This window comes from Astyanax mexicanus, chromosome 3, assembly GCF_023375975.1.
Source record: "Astyanax mexicanus isolate ESR-SI-001 chromosome 3, AstMex3_surface, whole genome shotgun sequence".
Classification (NCBI taxonomy): Eukaryota; Metazoa; Chordata; class Actinopteri; order Characiformes; family Acestrorhamphidae; genus Astyanax; species Astyanax mexicanus.
Genome location: NC_064410.1, coordinates 22209040 through 22232536, shown reverse-complemented (window position 1 = coordinate 22232536; position 23497 = coordinate 22209040). Strand labels below are relative to the sequence as shown.

General features: G+C 39.7%; 1 protein-coding gene and 1 long non-coding RNA gene across 2 annotated transcripts; one reads left to right on the top strand and one right to left on the bottom strand.

Annotated features, from left to right (window-relative positions):
• Nucleotides 1–1628: 1628 nt before the first annotated feature.
• zbtb22b (zinc finger and BTB domain containing 22b) lies at nucleotides 1629–9093 on the top strand. Its single transcript, XM_015606829.3, has 4 exons — nucleotides 1629–1836; nucleotides 4095–4321; nucleotides 4529–5419; nucleotides 5824–9093. Exons 2-4 carry the CDS (start codon nucleotides 4097–4099, stop codon nucleotides 6772–6774), a joined length of 2067 nt encoding a protein of 688 aa, XP_015462315.3. The 5' UTR covers nucleotides 1629–1836; nucleotides 4095–4096; the 3' UTR covers nucleotides 6775–9093.
• A 7154-nt stretch (nucleotides 9094–16247) lies between these two features.
• On the bottom strand, nucleotides 16248–17561 carry LOC111195501 (uncharacterized). Its single transcript, XR_002651676.2, has 3 exons — nucleotides 17539–17561; nucleotides 17318–17428; nucleotides 16248–17186 (listed from the first exon to the last, which is right to left on the bottom strand). It is a non-coding gene; the product is annotated as an uncharacterized LOC111195501 (long non-coding RNA).
• Between the last annotated feature and the right edge of the window lie 5936 nt (nucleotides 17562–23497).

Sequence of the window (23497 nt, the reverse complement as noted above, 5' to 3'; positions counted from 1 at the left end):
GCCAGAGGTAACCTGACTGCAATTAGGTACCGTGATGAGATCCTTAGACCCATTGTGAGACCATATGCTGGTGCAGTAGGCCCTGAGTTCCTTCTGATGCATGACAATGCTAGACGTGGCTGGAGCGTGTCAGCAGTTACTGCATGATAAAGGCATTGATGCTATGGACTGGCCCGCCCATTCCTTGAATCTAATCGAGCACATCTGAGACATCATGTCTTGTTCCATCCAGCAATGCCACGCTGCACCACAGACTGTCCAGGAGTTGACTGGCACTTTAATCCAGGTCTGGGAGGAGATTCCTCAGGAGAACATCCGCTGTCTCATCAGGAGCATGCCCAGGCATTGTAGGGAGGTCATACAGCCACGTGGAGACCACACACACTACTGAGCCTCATTTTAACTTGTCTTAAAGAATTTCCACTCAAGTTGGATCAGCCTGTCATTGGATTTCCAGTTTGATTTAGAGTATGATTCCAAATCTAGACCTATATGGGATAATAATTTTGATTTACATTGATCATCTTTATTTTATTTTGTTCTCAATGCATTTCAACTGAAATATTTTTTATCACTGAGATCTAGGATGTGTGTTCCCTTTATTTTTTTTAGAATATTTGCGTATATTTTTGAGCATATTTACGCGGATGGGTGTGGTGGTTTGGAAGTAAGGTGTGTTCAGGTAAATATCTGGTGTGTTTCTATTTTGGCAGCAGGAAACAAAGGTGCACCACTGACTGATAAAATCATAAAAGCAGTCAACAGTCTGCTGCCCAATCATATCTCAACCATGCAGGAGCGGCCTCGCATTGCATACCCCCAGCCAGGCCGTTTTAAGGCATTTGGAGGAAAAATGGACCCCACCACATACCATCACCGCCATCAATGTGCAATGTGGTATAGATCGCTAAGAAAGGGCCCATAGTACCTTAAAATAATGAAATATTATCTCAAAATTAAGTCTTACCATCTCAAAATGACTTAATTATTTAAACTAACGGCTTATTTTCTCAAAATAGCAACCCACTGTCTTACAATAACAACTTTCCATCTCAAAATATTGAGATAGTATTTCAAAATAATTACTTAGTATCCCAAAATAATGACCTAGTAACTCAAAATTACAATAAGTATCTCAAAATAATGACTTAGTAACTCAAAATTATGACTTAGTATCCCAAAATAATGACTTAGTAACTCAAAATTACAATTAGTATCTCAAAATAATGACTTAGTAACTCAAAATAACGACTTAGGAGCTCAAAACAATGATTTAGTAACTCAAAATAACGACTTAGTATGTCAGAATAATGACTCAGTAACGCAGAATAATGACTTGGTATGTCAGAATAATGACTTAGTATCTCAAAATAACGACTTAGGAACTCAAAACAATGACTTAGTAACTCAAAATAACGACTTGGTATGTCAGAATAATGACTAAGTATCTCAAAATAACGACTTGGTATGTCAGAATAATGACTAAGTATCTCAAAATAACGACTTGGTAAGTTAGTCTGTGCAGAGATGAGTCCTGGATTTGACTGTGGTATATGTGGTGTGTTTGTTTGCATGGTGTGGCTCTGCTCGGTTCAGCTACAGTTGCTAGGCGATAGCGCCCAGACAGTCGTTCCCCCGCTCGGTAATTTCGGTCGGCCGAGTCTGGCTGTCTGGGCTGCTCTTAAAGGGAACAGGAGGCGTCTGTCTCTGTGGAGTTAAACAGTAGCTAATCGAGTATTTAGGTCCATCGGTCCGGTTCTCTTTTACAGAGCGCAGAGAAATGGAGCCGTTCCTGTACAAATGTCCTCGTTTCGGTGCCTGAAATATATTTCGGGGGTAAGATCTGTCACCCAATCAGACGCGGTATTTTCCTGTCTGCAGCACAGGGTAGCTAACGCTAGCTTAGCTAACGGGCTAACACAGCTCTCTGCTTGAGAGCTCCGCACACAGGCATGTTCTGATGGGCCGACGGGCATTAATTACACTTTTACACTCAGCTACAGGAGGCTCGGGCTCCCGGGGCCTGGAGAACAGCATCACAAGTTAAAGCAAATTCCTGTATTAGCTAACTATAGAGCCTGGTGGCGTTTTGTAATCCAGATAGTTAACCAGCTAACCTCTCGCTAGCCGTGTCAGTAGACTACTGATCCTGGTAGTTGGATAGCTAGCTGGATAGCTAGCGTTAGTACACAAGCAAGCTACGTAGCAGAATTTAGCTTAACTAACGCTAGCTTGACAGGTAACCTAGCTGCCATACAGGAAAGCTAGTTAGCTTACCTAGCTTGCTTATAGTTATGTTTACTCCCTGAATACATGCAGTAATTACAGCAGAGCATAGCTAGGTTAGCAACCCTCTTTAGGTAACTAACGTTATCTAACAAGTGGCTTCTTTAGTTTTTCACCTGTTTAGATGCCTGCTTAATGTTGTTACTAATTCTGAAACTTGTCTGTTACTAATTGAACATCTCTTCATTATATTGCATAGTTTTTACATCTGGGGGATTTGCACATGTATCATTACTAAGTACCTGACTATTTAACTAAGCTTCTTGAAAACAATATCAGCATCAGATAGCTAAAAGGTCATAAGTAATGTCTCAAAGCCATTTCCTTTGTAACTTTTCAGGGCAGTTCCCAGACAGGGATTAAACCTAGTCTCAGGCTACACAGGAGGAGTGGGCAATATGGCCCTAAAATAATATTATATTTCACGGGTTTTTTGCAATGACGATACTCTTGGCGATATGACAAAACACTGAATAAAAATATTTCAAGAATACACTACTGCAACAAAATGACAATTAAATTGAATTATTGCATACCATATGAAATGGGATACCCCTAACTGAGATATTAAAAAATGCAAGATATAATCTGTAGACATATCATGGGAAAAGAAAACAGTGTGAATTTTTCTTTCGCTAAAAACTGCAAAAAAAGTAGTACCCTGGTGTTTTAATTAAACGTGGGTCATATATGGCACTATATATTAGGGTATAATATTGTTCCCAATATTTTATTGTGTATGATACAAATGGCACACCCCAAATACACAGCATTTTGAATAGAGATTTTTCCATTGAAAAATATAGTCAATGACTAGGCTTAACCCCTGTCTTGGAAACTGCCCTATAATGTATTAAATAAGCGGTGAGTGTAGTCTTAACCCAAAGGAGCCCATGTTGACATGTCATCGACCCTTTAAAAGACGTGTAAAGTTTCTGACAGCACTCTCTGTCCGTCACTTTAATTCATGAAGTTCTTCAGTGACATGTACTGAAGTGCTGAGTTAGTGCTGGAGATAAATCTAGCTTTTAAAAGTGTATTTTAGCCTCTACAGCCCTGTTCCAACCATTTAACCATTCAAATGCATGGAGCTATAAAAACATGATTTATACATATTTTCAAATGTTTGTTTGGAAATATGTCTTGTATTATCAATACAATATGAGAAGATATACAGGAAGCATTCGGTGCTAGGCTTAACAGCAGGTGCATTTAAAGCAGCACTGTGCTGTGAAGCAGTGGCAATGTGTTCTGTACCAAGATGGAGCTCCAGGGTTGGGGTGTGTTAGTGTCTATTGAGTTTGTGTGTGTGTGTGTAAAAAAATGTCTGTATGTCATAAGGGGTAGGAGATATGGAACTTGAAGTTTGATGCTTCGCTATAGCGCCTTCGGTGCTTGGACCCCTAAGAAATCCTAACAATTTCAAGAGGGTTCCAGCACCAATAACAATTAAAAGCTAACACTAGGTAGGAAATATATTTTACTGTACACATAAACATCTGCAAGCAATTCTTGCATTATGAGAGAGAGATCAAAGCATTATGACAACAGACTGAATGACCAACCCTTCTCATCTAACCAGAATAACGAAAAGCAACATTGTTTTATTAATAGTGGTATATGTAATAGTTTCAGTGCAGTTAAGACACATGAACTGTTTTTTTAAGTTAGTATTGTCTACTACAATAATAGAAAAATACACAAAAAAAATGTTGGAAGAATACTATTGCTGGAGAATGCTTGCATGTTTTAATGTGTTCACTTCATATATAAAATGTTATATTCTGTGTTATTTTTTTTTATCTTAGGAATGCAGTCATCAACAGCAGAGGACAGTAGTGATGGCACCTCTGGGGTGTCTGCTGAGTCGGTGGTGCAAGTGTCTTTTCCCAGTGTGCGGTCATCTGTGCTGGATAGCCTTAACCGACAGCGTGAGGATGGGCAGCTTTGTGACCTCTCCATACATGTGCAGGGCCAGGTGTTTAAGGCCCATCGATGTGTGTTGGCTGCCTCCTCACCTTACTTCCATGACCAGGTCTGTATTTTTTTAATGTTCTCTTTGGTGGAGAGTGAGAGCTACATAGTATGATCTTATCACCGGCCCTTACCGGCACAGTTTGGTGTATTCCACATTGTCACGACTGTTTAGCATAGCACCTGGTTGATGAGTGGCTGAATGAATTAAACTACACTAAAAATGCAGCCTGAATTATTTTAATGATCATGCATCTGTGCTTAATAGGTGCTCCTGAAGAACATGTCCACTGTGTCCATCCCAGCCGTCATGGACCCAGTGGCATTTGAGAGTGTCCTCAGCTGTGCCTACACTGGACAGTTGCGAATGCTGCGTGAAGACATTGTTAACTACCTCACTGTTGGGAGTGTTCTCCAAATGTGGCACATTGTGGACAAGTGCACAGAACTACTCAAAGAGTTCAGGTCAGGATCTAATGGGCCACAGGGGGTTGGTACTGCTATGGAGAACACTGGATGCAGCAGCAGCGCTAACAAGGAAGCCTATGAAGATGGAGGAGACACGCAGTGTATGGTGCAACCTCCAACCCGTACCTCAGTGAGTGAAAGTCAGTCTCCAAGCAGCACAAATTACTTTAGTCCTAAAGATGCCAGTTTTGGTGGAGCCATGGTAACTACTGGAGCAGCAGGAGATGGAACTGAACACTCCACTTCTAACTACTGCATGCCATCCAGTCGAGGGGAAACGTTCCTAATTGAAGAGGACGATGACGAGGACGACTTTGAACTTTTGTACCCTAGAAAACCGGAACGGGGAAGTAGCAGGAGAAAGAAGTCCATCCCGGTCTCTGATCAAGAAATGGGAGAGAGTGACAGTTTTGGAGTTTCATCCTACCAAGATGGAGAGTCGTCTCCACCGTTGAAGCGTCCCACATATAGTCAGCCAAGCATAATGCCTCGAAAGCAGTGGGTAGTTGTAAAAACTGAGCGTTCTAGGGATGACGATCTCATTGTAGTTTCTGGAGAAGAAGGGGGTGAGGATGAAGAGGAGAGAGAGTTAGAGCTTGCAAAGCAGAGAGAAAGAGAGAGGACATTTAATATTTCTAATGTTAGAACTCTCTCTGCAAACCTCAGTAGCAGGGAAGAAGTTGAAGCACAGGTAAGGCACTAAGTGTTTAATTTTTTTTTTGCATTTTTCCCCTTAAAGCCCATGGGAACACATTTTTATATATATATACGTTTGAATAGAAAACACAATGTTGCCCCTTAGTTTCACTGTGGCATTTACTGGTGGGTGGCTGCACACCCGAAGGAGCGGGGTACACAGGGGCTTTGATCCATGTAAGCATAGTGATTGGCCAGGGGTATGCTTACATAAACCTGACCCATTTTCAGGACTCGCAAAAGAGCAATGCTGGTGAAACACATGATACACCTGAGACATTGGGAAGTCATACTCTGTACATTGTGAGCCAGAATATAACATAATTAAAAAGTAAGGTTTAGGTTCCCAGGGGCTTTAATCATGTTCATAATCAACTATAACAGCTGATGTTTTCACAGGTTGACTTCTGCCAGTCCTCTGAAGACTACCTCAAGTTTGAAAGTGGTTTGATGGACCAGACATCCTCACAGCACCCTCTTGAAAACTCCAGCCAGAATAGCAATCGGGCAGTTTCTGCCATACTGGGCTCAGTTCAGTCAGCTGCTGCCAGAGCCCAGCTCTTCCCACTGGACATGCAAGGCAATCAGATTCTTCTATATAACCAGGCTAATCTAGACTCCTCTCCTCCATTAGGGCTTTCGGGAGGTTTGCCTGGAGTGTCTTTAAAGGGAAATGTGGAACATGGAGCGGTTCACTTGTCTGGGCATGGTGGAATGGATGGTGTATTAGATGGTTTAGATGGCAGTGGGACTGTCAACTCCTCAGGCAAAGTCTTCATGTGCCACTGTGGCAAAAAGTTTACCCACAAAAGCATGAGAGACCGTCACATCAACATGCATCTGGATCTGCGGCCTTTCCACTGCCCGGTATGTGCTAAGAAGTTCAAAATGAAGCACCATCTCACAGAGCACATGAAGACACATACGGGTTTGAAACCCTACGACTGCCATGGCTGTGGGAAGAAGTTCATGTGGCGTGATAGCTTCATGAGGCATCGCTCACACTGCGAGAGGCGTAATGGGACTGGTGGTGATATTAAAGCACGAGGATCTGAAGGGACGGTCATATCCCCTACACATCTCCTTCAGCAGCAGCCTTCAGCCAATGAAAGTACTCAAGGAAGTGTGGTTGGTAGAAGTGGAGTCCCAGTTTTGTCTCCACACCACACCAGCAGTACTAGTGGTGGGGTATCTTGTTTGACCATGGCTTTACCTGGGCCTCTATTAGGAATAAATCCCCAAAGTGGGATGTATGGGCTTGGTTCTGGTGTTCTTGGGCTGGGGGTAAGCCATAACCCATGTGCCGATGAGGTTAGCGAAGTTAGCGTTGGCGAAAGCAGTGTCACTTAAATACATCAGATATTATTGAGCATTTTTTTAGCATCTGTAACCCCTTTAGAAAGGGAAGTATGACTTTATAATTCTCAACTAATTTAAAGGGACCATGTGTACAGTTGTTTGATCCTTCTCACATTTACAATGTTGTGTGTTCTAGTGCATGTGCCCATATGATGGTAGGAGAAAAAAAATCCACAAGTGACCATTATTATAGCACTTATATAGTACGATATACATAAAGTATGTAGGCTGCTATGGTGAACACCAGAATTCAGAGTAACATTATTTTTACCTGGCATAAAATATGTCAGTCACTGTTGCACACAATCTGCCTCAATATCGTAGATTTATCCACTTTCATTTCAAAGTGCCATACATTCCAGTAGCTAGTATTGTTGTGATGAAATATATTTGGGTCTGTTTACACTACACATCATTTCAGACAAAATGTTGGCCAACATTTTATCTAGGACTATCTAGAACTGTTTCCAGTTTGCCTAAACTGTGTTAAAGGCTGCCTCTTAAACAAGTGCTATAGTGCAGGAATGCGCCTCCTGTATATCTGGTTAGTTAACTGTGCAGTGTTAAACTATCAATCAATCTGTTTGTTTGTTTGTTTAACGTACCAAACTTTTAACAGGATGCACATTACCTATGGGCAATGTGTTATTTCAATGTATTTAGCACTACCAGGGTGCATTGAATGTTTGTGTGTATGGATTTTTTTTCTTTAATAGGAAGTTCCTGATTATAATATTTATAGAATTATTATAATATTAATGCCATTTTATGTTAACATAAGTTAGTATTAAGATCTCCAGTTTTGCCCTTTTGAAGATAATCATTCTGGGATTTCGCTGTGATAAACAGTGGCCCCTTTGCAGCCCAAGGGGCTGAATTCACAAAAAAAAGAAAACAGACACGTGTTCTTAGAAAAAACTTAAAGAATAAGTAAAACTTTTTAAGAGAATATTTTTCTTAGGAAAGCTTTTGTGAATCCAGCCCATGATCTTTTAAACCAAACTGTATTAAACAAGACATTGTTTTAACTACGGGTTAAGTTATGACTGAGCGAAGTTCTTCTTACTCAGTAAAGCACAACAACAAACATGCAATCTATGCAATATTGCAAATCATTGCAAGTGACTAAATCACATCAGCAGATGAACTTTTGCATTTGAGTATCAGTAAACAGGTTTTAATTAGACTGGTTTCTTTCTTTTGATGCATTAAAGTTTTTCCACAGTGCACCACTGAAACATAGTCTAATGGAATATACTATGTTTATCACAAATTTAAACCGGACAGTGGAACCTGCACACAATGCATTTAAATACACAATATTTATTTTTAGATGTTTGAAAAAGTAAAGGTACAGAACATTTGTACACATTGTATTAATTAACATCTCGTTCCAAGTCATATGTGAGATTTTCTTAGCTGAGGCAATGCAGTGACTACCAAACAAGATTATTGTGGCCAAAACATGTTGGAAGGTACTGAACTGGCACATTGGTTCCTCAAGTTGTTAAATACTTGACAATACAGGGCTATGTGAGATTAAACAGTTATGAGCAACACTGGTTCTGATAATAAGGATTGTCTTCTGTGAAGGCTATAGAAAAGATTTGCCATGTTTTTAAATGGACTTGTAGAACTTTAAAAGAATAGATGAATGTGGCACGAAGGATGGTTCCCAGTATGTTTGGAACATTTTTACCACAGTATCAAATTCAGTCCCAGTAAACTGCATGTTTAGGAGCTGATTAAACTAATAATAAAGTGGACCTGGATCTTTTATTTATGAGATATTGGTGCAAGAAACATTTTTTGGTATATGGCAAAATGGGGGAAAATAATGAAATATATAATAATTCATCTAAGCACATGTTCTTATTAAAACAAAAGAGCTTTCAGTTCTAGGCCTGTTTTAATTAATGCCTAGAATTAAGTGTCATTTATTCCAGCAGTAGACTTAAATACAAAGACAAATAGTGGAGTACATACTATTGTTATCACATACTCGACATCATACTGCCTCACTTTTTACTTTAACGAATTTGAAGCTGAAATGGTGCGATATGTCACATACTCCTTAAAGCGAACCATGTTGGCCACCACGACCAGATACCTCAGACCTTATATCATATTTTCCCTGCTGCAGCTGTGTTTAAGTGACAGTTGTTGTGATTAATGCTTATTAGAAACCATGCAACTAGCAGCAGACTTAACTGCTCATTTCTCATTTAGATCCAGTATCTAATGCAGTAGATCAATGTTGTCAATTAACTCTACATGAAAAAGAAAAATAAACACTATCTGTTGCAGTAATTTTGAGTAATGCTTGTTCTTTTTTCTGTTCTATTAACATTTGAAGTAAAAAAGTAAAACCACAAAGCAGAACATATATCAGGATAAGAAAATCTAAGTATATTTTATACTTTAAGTATATGGTATGTCTTGTTTTTGGGTAATCATTAATGTGTAAATAAATTAGTAAATAAATATAATTAATGTTATTTTATGTGAGAAGAAAGTAATGACACCATGTGCCCCAATTTTTTTTGTTTTGTTTTTTTGTGCCCACTAGCACTGCAACAACTAATTGATTAAAGTGGATTATTAAGATAGTTGGCAACTAATGTAATAATCAGTTAGTTGTCTCTATGCACTGCCGCAACTCAACGCCTTGACTTACCAATTTTGTGTGGAAACCCTGGTTAGTATGGAAGCCCATTCCCGCCACCTAAAAAATAAAAATACTCCAGCAATTTTTTTTTATTATTATTAAGTAAATTGCTATCTCAATATTTTGAGATACTAAGTCAATATTTTGAGATACTATCTCAATATTTTGAGATACTATCTCAATATTTTGAGATACTATCTCAATATTTTGAGATACTAAGTCAATATTTTGAGATACTATCTCAATATTTTGAGATACTATCTCAATATTTTGAGATACTATCTCAATATTTTGAGATACTAAGTCAATATTTTGAGATACTAAGTCAATATTTTGAGATACTAAGTCAATATTTTGAGATACTAAGTCAATATTTTGAGATACTAAGTCAATATTTTGAGATACCTTAAATGCTGGCTGAATATACATGCGGCCACCTGTAGATAATGACCTGGGAATTAGGCCAAAAGTGAGAGCAATAACGTTTTAATTCATATTTAATTTTATTTACATTATATTTCACTCAGAGTTAAACTCTGTCCCTCGCATTGTGTTCTCCCCTTTATTCAGAGCGTTTTCACAGCACTTTGCTTACATGCTGTTTTTTACTGTTAAAATGCGACATCTACAGGCGGCCGCATGAATGTTCAGCCAGCATTTAAGGTGGAACGGAAATCTGAATAAGACACTGGCGAATAAGAAGCTAACTTCAGCCTCGTCCAAGATCCGGAGGCTTATTTTGATATTGTGTGATTCCTCTAAAAGTTCCAATATTTCATGATTTGTGAATCCACGTCTGAAGTAGTCCTCAATGATGGTATCCATTTTGCATCTTTGTCTCACCTGCTTCTGTCTCTGTACAGCCTACTAGTATCTCAAAATATTGAGATAGTATCTCAAAATATTGACTTAGTATCTCAAAATATTGACTTAGTATCTCAAAATATTGAGATAGTATCTCAAAATATTGAGATAGTATCTCAAAATATTGACTTAGTATCTCAAAATATTGACTTAGTATCTCAAAATATTGAGATAGCAGTTTACTTAATAATAATAAAAAAACATTTTGCTGGATTATTTATTTTTTTTAGGTGGCGGGAATGGGCTTCCATAGGTTAGCACTAGCAGACCCAAGTCGCAAAAAGTAACAGTGATAGCTGTAAAATGTGTACAGATGATCTCGCATGGCACAGCAGAACATCACAGCATGAGCACCTGGAGAGGAAGCATGTTGGAGCCATGTTCTACACATTTGTAAGTATGTTAGTGTTGTTTTTTTTCTCTGTCACTCGGCATTCTCAAGTTTAGCGAACAAGTTAACGAGCCTTAGTTTTGCCTTCCACCACAAATGTGTCCACTTATGACAATGTTTGAGGGCTACTCCTAAAAAAAATAAAAGCAGTTCACTTCCAGAGGAAAATCGTAATATTAGAAGATTAAAGTTGTTATTTTACGAGAATAAAGCCATAGTATTTTGAGGGAAATGTAGTTCTAATTGCTTGGTCTTAAGCTTAAGAAACTCAGAGAGAAAAAGGAGGTGTCTCACGGCAGGGGAGCCGAAGCCTCGGCTACTGGCAGCGATAATCACCATGGGAATATCTGGACACTATATTCTCTAACTGTAACACTAGAACATTAATAAGCAGCAGGTAAGAAATGTAGATAACTGATGGTAATCATGCAGCCCTGTAACATGAGCGGAAAACGCTTCTTTACCTCTGAGCTTCTTATTACGGTGGCCGAGAAAGCCCAGCGCAGTGCAAATTGAAATGCGCTGCAAAAGCACAAAACACATCCATCAAAATTACAACACAGGCGCAGCAAATAGAAAAACGAGCTGCAAAAAGAAAAACGCGCTGCAAATAGAACCACAACACAACGGAAGTGAGTCACAACACAACGGAATTTTCCCGGGGGACCTTAAAAGATGCTGTACCAGCTGTATACAAAGGACAATAAGTGGCAAACAAGCTTCTGAAAAGTAAGTTATGTTTATTACCTGTGATTACCACGGTTGTGTGCATATTATTAAAAGTTCTGCTTCACAAAACGCCTTGTTTGCCACTTATTGTCCTTTGTACACATAGTGAAGTCCGAGACGTTACTGAAGACGCAGCTTAGCTGGTACAGTATCTTTTAAGGTCCCCCGGGAAAATTCCGTTGTGTTGTGACTCACTTCCGTTGTGTTGTGGTTCTATTTGCAGCGCGTTTTTCTAGTTGCAGCGCGTTTTTCTATTTGCTGCGCCTGTGTTGTAATTTTGATGGATGTGTTTTGTGCTTTTGCAGCGCTTTTCAATTTGCACTGCGTTGGGCTTTCTCGGCCACCGTATCTTATAGCCCAGTTAAAACTACATTTCCCTCAAAATACTATTACTTTAATTAATTGCAAAATAACTTTAATATCTTATTATTACAACTTTAATCTTGACGTGAACTGTTTAAAAATGTTTTTTTTGGAGTTGTGTTATTAATAATGTTGTTAATAAAATGAACGTAAATCTTGGATTAATTCTTCATGTAAACACTAATATTTTTAATAATGGTAGATTTTGTGTTCCTTACACCATTACAACACTAGTTCTCTAAAATCTTTCATATGTAAACAATATTTGCTCAAATATATGTTAAATACATTATATTTATTAATATATTTCCTTTTTATGAGATTAAACAGTCGATTATTTAAATAAATAAATAAGCGATTATGAAAGTAATGTTAGTTGCAGCCCACCAGTGCCCACTTTCAGTTTGGGACTGAATTTCTGACTTCTGAATTTGCTGCTCTGCAGTAATGCTATTGGTGAAAATGGCTATAATTAGAAAAAACACTGTTACCTTAAAAAAAGTTGATTAAATAGTTGTTCATAGATAATAATTTGGACTGATTGACAGCTTAGCCGGGATTTTCTGTCAAGTGATATTGATTAATAGGTGCCAGTTACTTAGCAGCTCCTGGCATTCACACATTCACATTTTTAATGTTTTAATGTGTTTTTAATGATAATTTTGTCTGATAAATTGACAGAGCTACACAATAGCTAACAATTCCACCAGTAAAGAAATTATACATATAACTTCCAAATAGCATATAAGCTTAGCCAAGCTTAGCTACCCAGCTAGCATGTTAGCACTTATTCCACCAGTAGAGAACTGACTAGCCACATGGTTATTTATTTGTTATAGCTACAGAGTAGCTATGGCATACATGTTTGGAAAAAAAAATAAGAGACCACTTAAAAATGATGAGTTACAGTTTTACAGTACTGTGTGTACAACTGGTTTAATGAGACACATGTATTTCTAATATACTATATAATACTGTGCTGTCTTAAAATATATACAATCATACACAAAAAGGATATGATATTGGCACTGGTATACTGGGGTAAACGACTGAAAATACATCCCTGTTGGTCATTATTGACAGTTCAAATGTAACTAATGCTTGGTCAGCAATGTTTTCTGCTTCAGAACCAGTACTGAACCTGTGTTCAAATCTAGACCTTACTGCACCCATAAAGAGCCAGTGCCAATTGTAGCTTGTGCATTTTTACACAGAAAGTCTGAGTGGAAGATAAAGACAGAGGCATGGAGGATATAGCAGCCCTGATAGCAAAGAACTAATAAGCGTTCGTTTTGATTGCATTACATCATTTAGATTTAATATTGGAAAACAACTTTTAAATGTTTACTTAAAGGTATTAAATGGCTGTGACTCAAGAGGTCATTCCTCCTTGCACAAAGGAGGAGGTAGCATACCTGTTTCTGGGTTGTTGCCCTCCTATGGCCCCCTCCATTACTCCTGGTGTACTGCCCTGTCTCCTGGTGTCTGCTCCATGCTCTGGACACTGTGCTGACAGACACAACAAACCTTCTTGCCACAGCTCGCAATGTGCCATCCTGGATGAGCTGCACTACCTGAGCAACTCCTGTGGGTTGTAGACACCGCCTCATGCTACTACCTCTATGGTAAGAGAATTTACTAAATCCAAAAGTGACCAGAACATCAGACAGAAAGGATGAGAACAGATCGTAGGGTCACCACCTGCAGAACCACTCATTTATAGGGGATGTCTTGCTGATTGCCTCTCATTTCTACATGTTGTCTGTTCAATTTGCACAACAGCAGGTGAAATTGATACAAAATCAGTGTTACTTCCTAACTGGACAGGTTGATTTCACAGAAGTGTGGTTGACTTGAAGTTACATTGTGTTGTTTAAGTGTTCCCTTTTTTCAGCAGCGTACAAACAAGATATGAATATTTATTTTGAATAAAGTTTAATTCAAATCATTAATGTAAAACCATAATGTCGAATCACTAAAATAATTGTGCACAAATCAATCAATTCTGATACAATTTTCAGTGCATTAGCAATGGAAACATAAATATTGATTCAAAGTCATTTTGCTTTCTGGGAGCTTAGTTTTTAAAACGTTTTTATTGGATATCTTTAATCAAAATCAGCATTCCTAGAGCATAAGTTGGCGGCGCGTGCAGACGCTGCGGCTTCTCAGCGTTTTCGTGTTTTTTGTCTCGTAAGTCGCAGTGTTTTTGTACGTCTTTGTCGTGCGTTCACGTCCTGAAACGCACCTACAGCCGTGAGTTTCTGCTTGGAGTTGGCAGAAACTCACTTTTGAAGTTAAACCGCGGACTCCGAGAAGAACTGCGAGTCTGCGGCGTGCTCCGGACACCCGCACCCCCACCGACCCCCACCGCTGCAGCTCGCCCACAATGGAAGCGCCACAGGCGGCAGGCGAGAAGGCAGAAACGGGGTAAGCGCGGGGGTATCCGAGCGAGGCTAGCGGCTAGCCCACACAAACAAGCCAGCTATCCCCACCGTACTTTTGGCCAATGTACGCTCTCTGGACAATCAACTGGATTACATCCGCTTACTTCAGTCAACTCAGAAGACCGTGAGAGACTGTTGTGTTTATGTTTTCACCGAAACCTGGCTCAACAACAGCGTCCCGGACCACGCCGTTCAGCTGGACCGCGCGCTAGCTGACGGAGGTAAGAGCCGCGGCGGCGGGCTCTGTGTTTACATCAGCGATGCTTGGTGTCGGAACGTTGTTGTGGTCTGTAAACACTGCTCACCGGTAGTGGAACTGATGATTATCAAACGCCGTCCGTTCTATCTACCGAGAGATTTCTCCGCCGTGCTGATCGCTGCTGTTTACATCCCTCCGACCTCCAACAACAGCGTGAGGAGTGAAGCACTGAATGAACTGTACCAGTACATCAGTGAACAGCAGACAGCGCACCCAGATGCTTTTCTCATTCTGGCTGGAGATTTCAACCATGCAGACCCAAACAGTGTGTTTTCTGGACTTTTTAAACACATAGACTTTCCGACCAGGTCTTTACTACACACAGAGGAGCCTACCGAGCCTCCCCCCTCCCCCACCTGGGAGCCTCTGATCACCTCTCCATTATGCTAATGCCAGCTTACAGACCACTGGTTAAAGTCACCAAACCAGTTCTTAAGCAGGTACGAACCAAGTACGTCTCGCTGCAGCCTGTAGGAAGGCGGAGTTGGACATCCAACTCCGCCCACATCCAACCCCGCCCACATGTGCTCTTGTACGCCAACCCCCCTACTTTTTTGTTCAAGAAGCACTGTGTGCCACGTGAAATACGCATATAACGCCGATGTTGCGCTAAATTTACGCATATCTTGTGAGTAGTTCCACCACGTAGCCTTGGCTACAGCACTACACATGCTGTAGTGTAATGCACAGATATCACAAAAAATAGGCTATATATACAGTACCAGCCAAAAGTTTGGAAACACTTTCTCATTCATTTTTGGTTTAACATTGTAAATAAAGTAATACATAAGGAATCATGTGAACTTAAAAGTGTATGATTTTATTGTTTTTCTTATATGGCATGCTGCTAACTTGTGGTTTATGAGGCTGGGAACTCTTGCTCTTCTTTTTCATCACGTGTGCCATTTCTCCTTTATTTTATACAATAAGCAAATAATTGCATACAACGGTTTGCTGTTTCCAAAAGATCAATTGCCTCTGTCCTGTATATCACAATACATTATACATTAATCTGTCCCACTCACCAGCAGAGTAAGCCATTATTTCACTGCATTAATCCTTACATTTAAATTTGTTAAACTAAGTTGCCAGAGTGTGTAGATTTCATAAATTTATTTTAGACTGGTAAATATCTCCAGAATTATTGATTAGCTATCATAGGAATCATTATTTACTTATTATATAAAGTTAAAACTTACGATATACAGTTTTTGGTTATGTTCCATATGAAATAAAGAGCACATTATCAATCATGGCTTTGCACTGGTAGAGGCTGGTCAAAGGGTGCATCTGATTATTAAAGTGTTTGATTGTTAGATCACACCTGTTCTCTGTACTGTAATGCTCTATACTTCATATTACAGATAGACAGAGTGCTTCTTATCACCACTCAGCAGGGGGAAGGTTATTTGTGTCATAGTCATAGCTAATATATAATAATGATATTAGAAGTAATTCTGCATCTTCACTGTCAACAGGGTGCTGAAAATATTACAGATGAGAATGACACAGCTGCACTGTATAGCATACAATTTAGGACCACCACAGAGCAGCTATTATGTGGCTTGTTGGTTATTCACAACACTACAGTGACACTGACATAGTGGTGTTAAGAGCTGTGTTGGTATGAGTGGATCCGACAAAGTAGTGCCTCTGGAGAATTTAAACACCTCATTGTCACTACTGGACAGGAAATGCTCCATCAACCAGCATCATGTGGGCAGCGTCCTGTATTCAGCATCAAGTAGGCAGCATCCCATGGGCACTGATGAAGAATTTGCAGATGAGCAACAAACTGTGCAGCAACAGATTTAAAGATTCTGTCTCTGACTTTTCACTCACAATGTAAAGCAGCTGTTGGTAGAAGTGTCTAATAGAGTGAACAGTGTTTTATACCTATTGTATATTATACACCAGTAAACCATTATGCAACTAAAGTGTCCTAGATGCTAATTGGAGCTAAAAAAAGAATAATAGAAGCAGAAACAAGCAGGTGGTAATAATGGTATGCTGGATAGTGTATAACGATAGAGTACAATATATCAAATGCTGTGGTTTCAGAAATTAAAAATGTATGTATACATAGCTATTTTGTCAATAATAATAATAATAATAATAATAATAATAATAATAATAATAATAATAATAATAATATCCCTTTCCTGCTTCTCCTCTCCCAATTTTGTATGGCTGACAGTAGTTCCCAGGGAAATTAACTCCATTTACAAACACTTTGTCCAAGCTAATACAATATCTTTATTGGCATTTATTGGCACACTAGCCATTAAAATGTTTGGTTACATGCTTTGGTCAAACAAATACAGAAGTCTTTATTTAAAAATGCAACACCCAGCCACTCACACACCCAGCCACTCACACACCCAGCCACTCACACACCCTGCCACTCACACACCCAGCCACTCACACACCCAGCCACTCACACACCCAGCCACTCACACACCCAGCCACTCACACACCCAGCCACTCACACACCCTGCCACTCACACACCCTGCCACTCACACACCCTGCCACTCACACACCCTGCCACTCACACACCCAGCCACTCACACACCCAGCCACTCACACACCCAGCCACTCATGAAGCTGGCTGCAGAATCCAGGGTGCTCGTTTTCGCTGTAAAATGCCACAAGCTCCCCTCGTCTCCCATGCCCAACGTAGCCTGTAATATAAGTAAAAGCACACACTTTCACAAAGTAACAAATCTCTCAAGCCCCAATACCTTAAATATATTGACGTACCAATTTCTGACCTCAGGAAAAAATTATCAAAATTTATTTAGAACAAACATACCCAGTATGCAGTCTTTATAAGTTTCTTGACAGTTCTGGCAGCACTGCAGTTCGTACATCCTGCGAAACTCGTCTTTACATGCAGCACTGTGATGTTTTCATGGCACTACACCTGTAGGTTTAAAAAAATCAAGAATTTTAAAATGATTTTAAAATCAGTGAGTGTAATTCCTTTTCTAAGGGAAAACAAACATCTTAACTGTACTGAAATATCATGCTTACTGTCAAGCCACTCGAAATGTGCCGGAATGATTGTTGTCCAAACAATGTCCCGGAAGAGACGACAAACCAGTGACAGCTTTAAAAAAGCTTTGTCACCCTCTTCCAGAACTGTATCTATGAGAATAAGGGGCATCTGTGAAAAACATTATAGAAGCATGTAGATTTTGATTCATGAAAATTATAGTAATTGAAAAAAATGACCAGATAACATTCTAAGGCTGCAACCAATTACTATTTTGGTATTCTATTAATCTGAGTTGGCACTTATTATTTCAATCATATCCCCAATCTCTGATTACTGTAGGAATGGCTAGCATTTTTGCCTGAAGACTGTAGTCAGCGTCATTCTGTTGACTAATCTCTGCCTTAACGTAACAAAACAGCTCTCTGCTTTTCTATCCCTTTAAAATGATAGCTCTCCAATAGCTTATGGGCTTCAAATGCCCTTGAAATGACTAGTCACACTAGGTCAAGTCGAAATTTCAAAATGTCAACTTATCTTTTCAGCCCAATTCAGACTTTTGAAAACAAACCACAACAGTAAAACATTTTAAATGGCCCAGTTAAATTAACCCGAAATAAAAAACACACATCCACACCCTCACACCTGTTCAAAGGAGACGTTGCCCATTCTATCTCCTTCATCAGTCACACGTTCAACACGCTGAACTTTCCTGAGAGAAAATATAATAATCAATATAATTAATACCATGCACAGAGGAAGCAAGACCAGAACTGGGAGAAGGTGTATCAGGAGTAGCTGGCAGAGGGGGAGCTGGACGTGCATCAGAAGTAGCAACAGTCTGTGGATTAAACACTTCTGCTATAGTGGTCTTGGTTGCACTGCTGCACAAAGATACATGATGTCTGAACTGGTCTTTGCATAGTATTGTATGGCTGCAATAGACACAATAAAAGTGTGCTGTAGGTGTGCAGTTTAGAGATGAAGGAAACTGTAAGACCAAAATGCACACAACATGCAATTAAGCCTATAAATATTAATATTCTTCACCTCATTATGCCCATCAATTGAGTGTAAGATGTAAGTGCATTTGTTGATTCAAGATATTACATTTACATGTTTATTTGTTATAGCCAATAAAATCAATATCTCTCTCTCTGTTTAAAGAAATACTTCCCCATACCGTTATTCTCGACTGCTTGTTTGATATGGTTTTGTAGATGTAGGCTGTTATTAAATCGCTGGTCAGTGTCAAAACTGAAGCAGGGGCATTTGAAAACACCACACTGGCCAAACCGTGAAGGGTCAGGAGTGGCCTGGACATGTGTTGGATGCTGTAAAACAGAAAGCAACAAAACACAACATGAGCTTACAATTACTATATCAGTGCACATTAATTGTAACTACATTCAGTACAAAGGTAATAAATGTGCATCGACTTAACCCTCCTGTTACGTTACGGGTCAAATTGATCCATTTAGTAAGATAGTAAAAGTATTTTTTCTGTATGAAACGTCTTCAGCTTGCCTTTATTTGTATAATTAACATATAACATGAAAATGGTTAATTTCATATTTGCAACAACCCCCTGCAAAAACTTAAATTAAAACGAAATTGTAATGTTATGTTTCATTTATATGTAAAAATATTGTGTTGGTCGTTTAAAAGTAACAAAGTAGTAAAACAAAAAAAAAGTAAGATTTTTTAAAATGGAAAAACAAGTGAATTATCCTAATTGAACTATTACCTCTATTGTACACTATTGTACTAAATGTTGATAGAACAATCAGCAATGGAGTTAGTTATTAAATATTTACTCTTCTGGTTAGGATTATTTTGGTTTCAGAAATATGTTGGATAATTAAAAATGAACCAGGTCAAATTAACCCGGGAATACCATTGCTATTCCTGACAAATTAAATAGGAGGATTAAGCATTGATATCTTCAAATATTTATTTGTATGACTAAGACTTTGAACCAATTTTAGTTAGCTAGATTATCTTGCTATCTTGTTAGCCAATTAACTTCTTGTATAGACAGTTTAAACAGTTTTTTTAGGTTAGCTGACTATAACCCCTAGCTATGCCTTAAAAACAAAACTGATGCCTAGCTCACTACTAGCTATGAGAGTTTATCTGTGATACTATTAATTGGTAGCATTTTAGCCCATAAAACAGAAGGTAAGATAACTAAAGTTTGAATTAGACAAGACTGGGTGCAATTCTGCATTAGAATCCATAAAAAAAAAACGGCAATATGACTAGCTAGAAGCAAACAAACCACATGGTACACGCGCCGATGTAGAACCTTCATGTGCGTATCAACGACTCACCGTTTACTCATAAAATATAATATAGAAAAACAAGAGGACATTATAAAAATAGCTCTGTTAACTTAAAAAATAACTCAATATTTGTACTTACTGCCATAACCGGAGATATAAATCAGATAGATGCTTTAGCTGCTTTCTCGGCTACAATTCCTGTTTACCGGGAGTAAATGTAGGCGTTCGTGACGGACGTAAGGTGGGTGTTGCTTTAGACGTAAGGCGGAGTTGGACATGGGCGGAGTTGGATGTGGGCGGGGTTGGATGTCCAACTCCGCCTTCCTACAGGCTGCAGCGAGCGGCTCCTCGGTACGAGTATGGCCAGAGGGTTCCTCAGAGGCACTTCAGGACTGTTTCAGCACAACAGACTGGAATATGTTCAGAGAGGCTGCCACCCACAACAACTCCAAAGACATTCAGGAGTACACAGAAACTGTCTCTGCCTACATCACCAAGTGCACTGATGATGTAACCGACCTCAAGACCGTCACTGTTCGAGCGAATCAGAAACCATGGCTGACAGGAGAGGTCCACAAGCTCCTGAAGGCTAGAAATGCAGCCTTCAGAACAGGTGACCAGGCAGGCCTGAGGTCAGCCAGGGCCAACCTGTCCCGCGGGATCAGGAAAGCTAAAAGGCTATACTCAAAGAAGATTTCCCAACACTTCAGTGACAGTAGAGACACACAGAACCTGTGGCAGGGTATCCAGTCTATCACAGGGATGTGTTACAATGCTATCAATCCCCAAGGATGTGTGCTGAGCCCCCTTCTGTTCACTCTGCTGACCCACGATTGCACACCAGCACACACCTCCAACCTCTTCGTCAAGTTTGCGGATGACACGACAGTGGTGGGTCTCATCAGCAACAACGATGAGTCACACTACAGGAGCGAGGTGAGCCGCCTGGCCTCCTGGTGCAAACACAACAATCTCTCTCTGAACACAGAGAAGACCAAGGAGATTGTTGTGGACTTCAGGAGAACTCACACACTGCACACCCCTCTGTTCATCAACGGAACTGCTGTGGAGAGGGTGAGCAGCACCAAGTTCCTGGGTGTGCACGTCACAGAGGACCTCTCCTGGAGCACCAACTCAGCGTCACTGGCCAGGAAGGCAAATCAGCGTCTCTACTTTCTCCGCAAGCTGAGAAGAGCTGGAGACCCCACCCCCATCATGACCACCTTCTACAGAGGGGCCATTGAGAGCATACTGACCAGCTGTTTCACCGTGTGGTACGGGGCCTGCACAGCATCCTGCCGCAGGACCCTCCAGCGCATCGTGAGAGCAGCTGAGAAGATTGTTGGCACCTCTCTCCCCTCCCTTCAGGACTTGTACAGCTCCCGCCTCACACGGAAAGCCCTCCGTCTGGCAGGAGATCCCTCTCACCCACTACACAGCTTCTTCATCCTGCTGCCATCAGGGAGGAGACTGCGGAGTCTCGGGGCGAGGACCAGCAGACTGCGAGACAGCCCCATCCATCAGGCTGTGAGGATGCTGAACTCTCTTCCTGCTCTACCCCCCATCCCAATCCTGCCCCAGCACACACTCACTCAGCATCCTGACCCCCCCACTAATAAAGTACTGAAACTCTGCACTACAATGCACAAAGTACTGGTCCCTTCCAAAAGGACTTGCACTACACAACACCTGCACTACTGATATACTTGCACTGTCAATACGCACTTTAATTCCACTTAATTAAACTGTGAACTTTAAGGACTTACGCACCCATTCACTTTACCAGCCTTAAGCTATATACCATATACCGTATTTGCACTACTGTTATTTACTATTTTTACTGTCATTCCATCTCAATCACCATCAATATTGCACTATTGTCTTACGTATGTTTATTGTGTCTTGCTGTATTGAACATATAGTGTCTCCCACTCTTTTATATTATAATTATATATCTATTTTTACTTATTTACTTATATTTATATATCTATTCCTCCCCCACACCACTGCACCTTGTTTTTGTCTCATGTATGTCTATTTGTGTCCCTGCTGTATTGTACACATAGTGTCTCCCATTCTCCTTTATTATATCCATTATCTGTACTTGCTGTAAAATTGGGAAGGAGAGTAACGTAATTTCAATTCTCTGTATGTCCTGTACATATGCAGTATTGACAATAAAACTACTTGACTTGACTTGATAAGTTACTATAAGATAGCGTCATTGAGCATATCACAGAAAATACTCAGCATATAATAAATAAAAAAGATATGTTCTTAGTTCTTAGATATGCTGCTAGTGGTACCATGCATCACTTTATTTTAAGAACATTATTATTTTTATAATTAAACCTTTCTGTAACTAACTTCTGCAGATAATTAATGAATTTATCTAAATTTATGTGAAGAACATCAAAAACCTGGGATTCAGTTCATGTTTTCCACGGATAAGATTAATCTTGCTGAACATTTTAAAAGACAATTAATTAATACAATTCCTGCTATTTACAAATAAAATCTGTCTCTTAATCTTACCTTTTGGTTTCCAGACTCAGAAATCTTTTAAAGTGTCAGTAAAGATTCAAGATTGTGGGGTGGTGGGACTTTAGTGCCCATAAATTATAAAATCAAGGTAGTCGAGGCTCTTAGATAAAAGGAGTCTGGGTTAGAAGCAAGAGGGCTTGAAGATAGGAATCAGGAAGGCTGGCCCTCTGGACAGTGTAACCGCAAATAGAGAGAAACCCCCTCTAAATTACTCTCTGTGTGAGAGGGTTTACGACCTTAAAAGGTGTTATCTGTAGATAACTTTTTAGCAGAATATCCCTGCAGAAGAGAATATTTAGAAAAACATTAGGGGCACTTAACAACCTCCCTTCTAGCAAGTGTCTATTTGCAAAGTTTTTGGGGGGGAAGAGAGGGATTTTAAATGTAAATAAATAAAAGATAAATTGAACATTCACTGATTGAAAGGTTTATGGATTTAATATAGATCTACATAGCACACTGTACTATGCTATAAAAACATCTGTTTCCAAATTTCTTAATGCCATGCATGAAGCAAAATAGTAAAACAACCCCAAAACATCATGTTTGACCACAGGGACAATGTTCTCTTCTTTGAAGGCCTCATTTTATTTTCTTTCAATGGTTTAATGATATGCTTCACCCAAACTGTAATTTGGTCACGACCGGCCGCAGAATGTTCTCCCAGACGAGTTTGTGGCTTTTTTGTTTTTCTGTGTAAACAGTGGCATCCTTCTTCTACAACAGTGTCAGGACAACCGATAAAACACCAGCCAAGCATAACATTATGACCACCTCCCTTTTTTCCTACAGCCATTATCCATTTTTTCAGCTCTTTTTGTTTTTTCAATTTTTATCAAATAATTTCCACAGTTTACACAGCCAATTACCCAACACCTTCATTAGGATTCCCCCCATCACTAGGAGAGTAAAGACTAACACATTCCTCCCCTGAAACATGTGAAGTCATCCACTGCCTCTTTTGGAGCTGCTGCTGATGCAGCATTGCCGAGTTGCATCACAGTGCGCTTGTAAGAAAGTTGATACATCAGCTCACAGACGCCTTGTGCTGCGGGCATCACCAGTTGGAGTGATGAGGGGGGTGGAAGCCATCTATCCACCCAGAGAGAGCAAGGGCTATTGATTGTGCTCTCTCAGGGCTCCAGCAGCTGATGGCAAGCTACATAAA

Bases quoted from the DNA above. Each gene is read 5' to 3' on its own strand.
- zbtb22b (XM_015606829.3), top strand. From the start codon at position 4,097: ATGCAGTCATCAACAGCAGAGGACAGTAGTGATGGCACCTCTGGGGTG. The intron at 4,322-4,528 runs GTCTGTATTTTT...TGTGCTTAATAG, and splicing joins CACCTTACTTCCATGACCAG to GTGCTCCTGAAGAACATGTC. The intron at 5,420-5,823 runs GTAAGGCACTAA...ATGTTTTCACAG, and splicing joins GGGAAGAAGTTGAAGCACAG to GTTGACTTCTGCCAGTCCTC.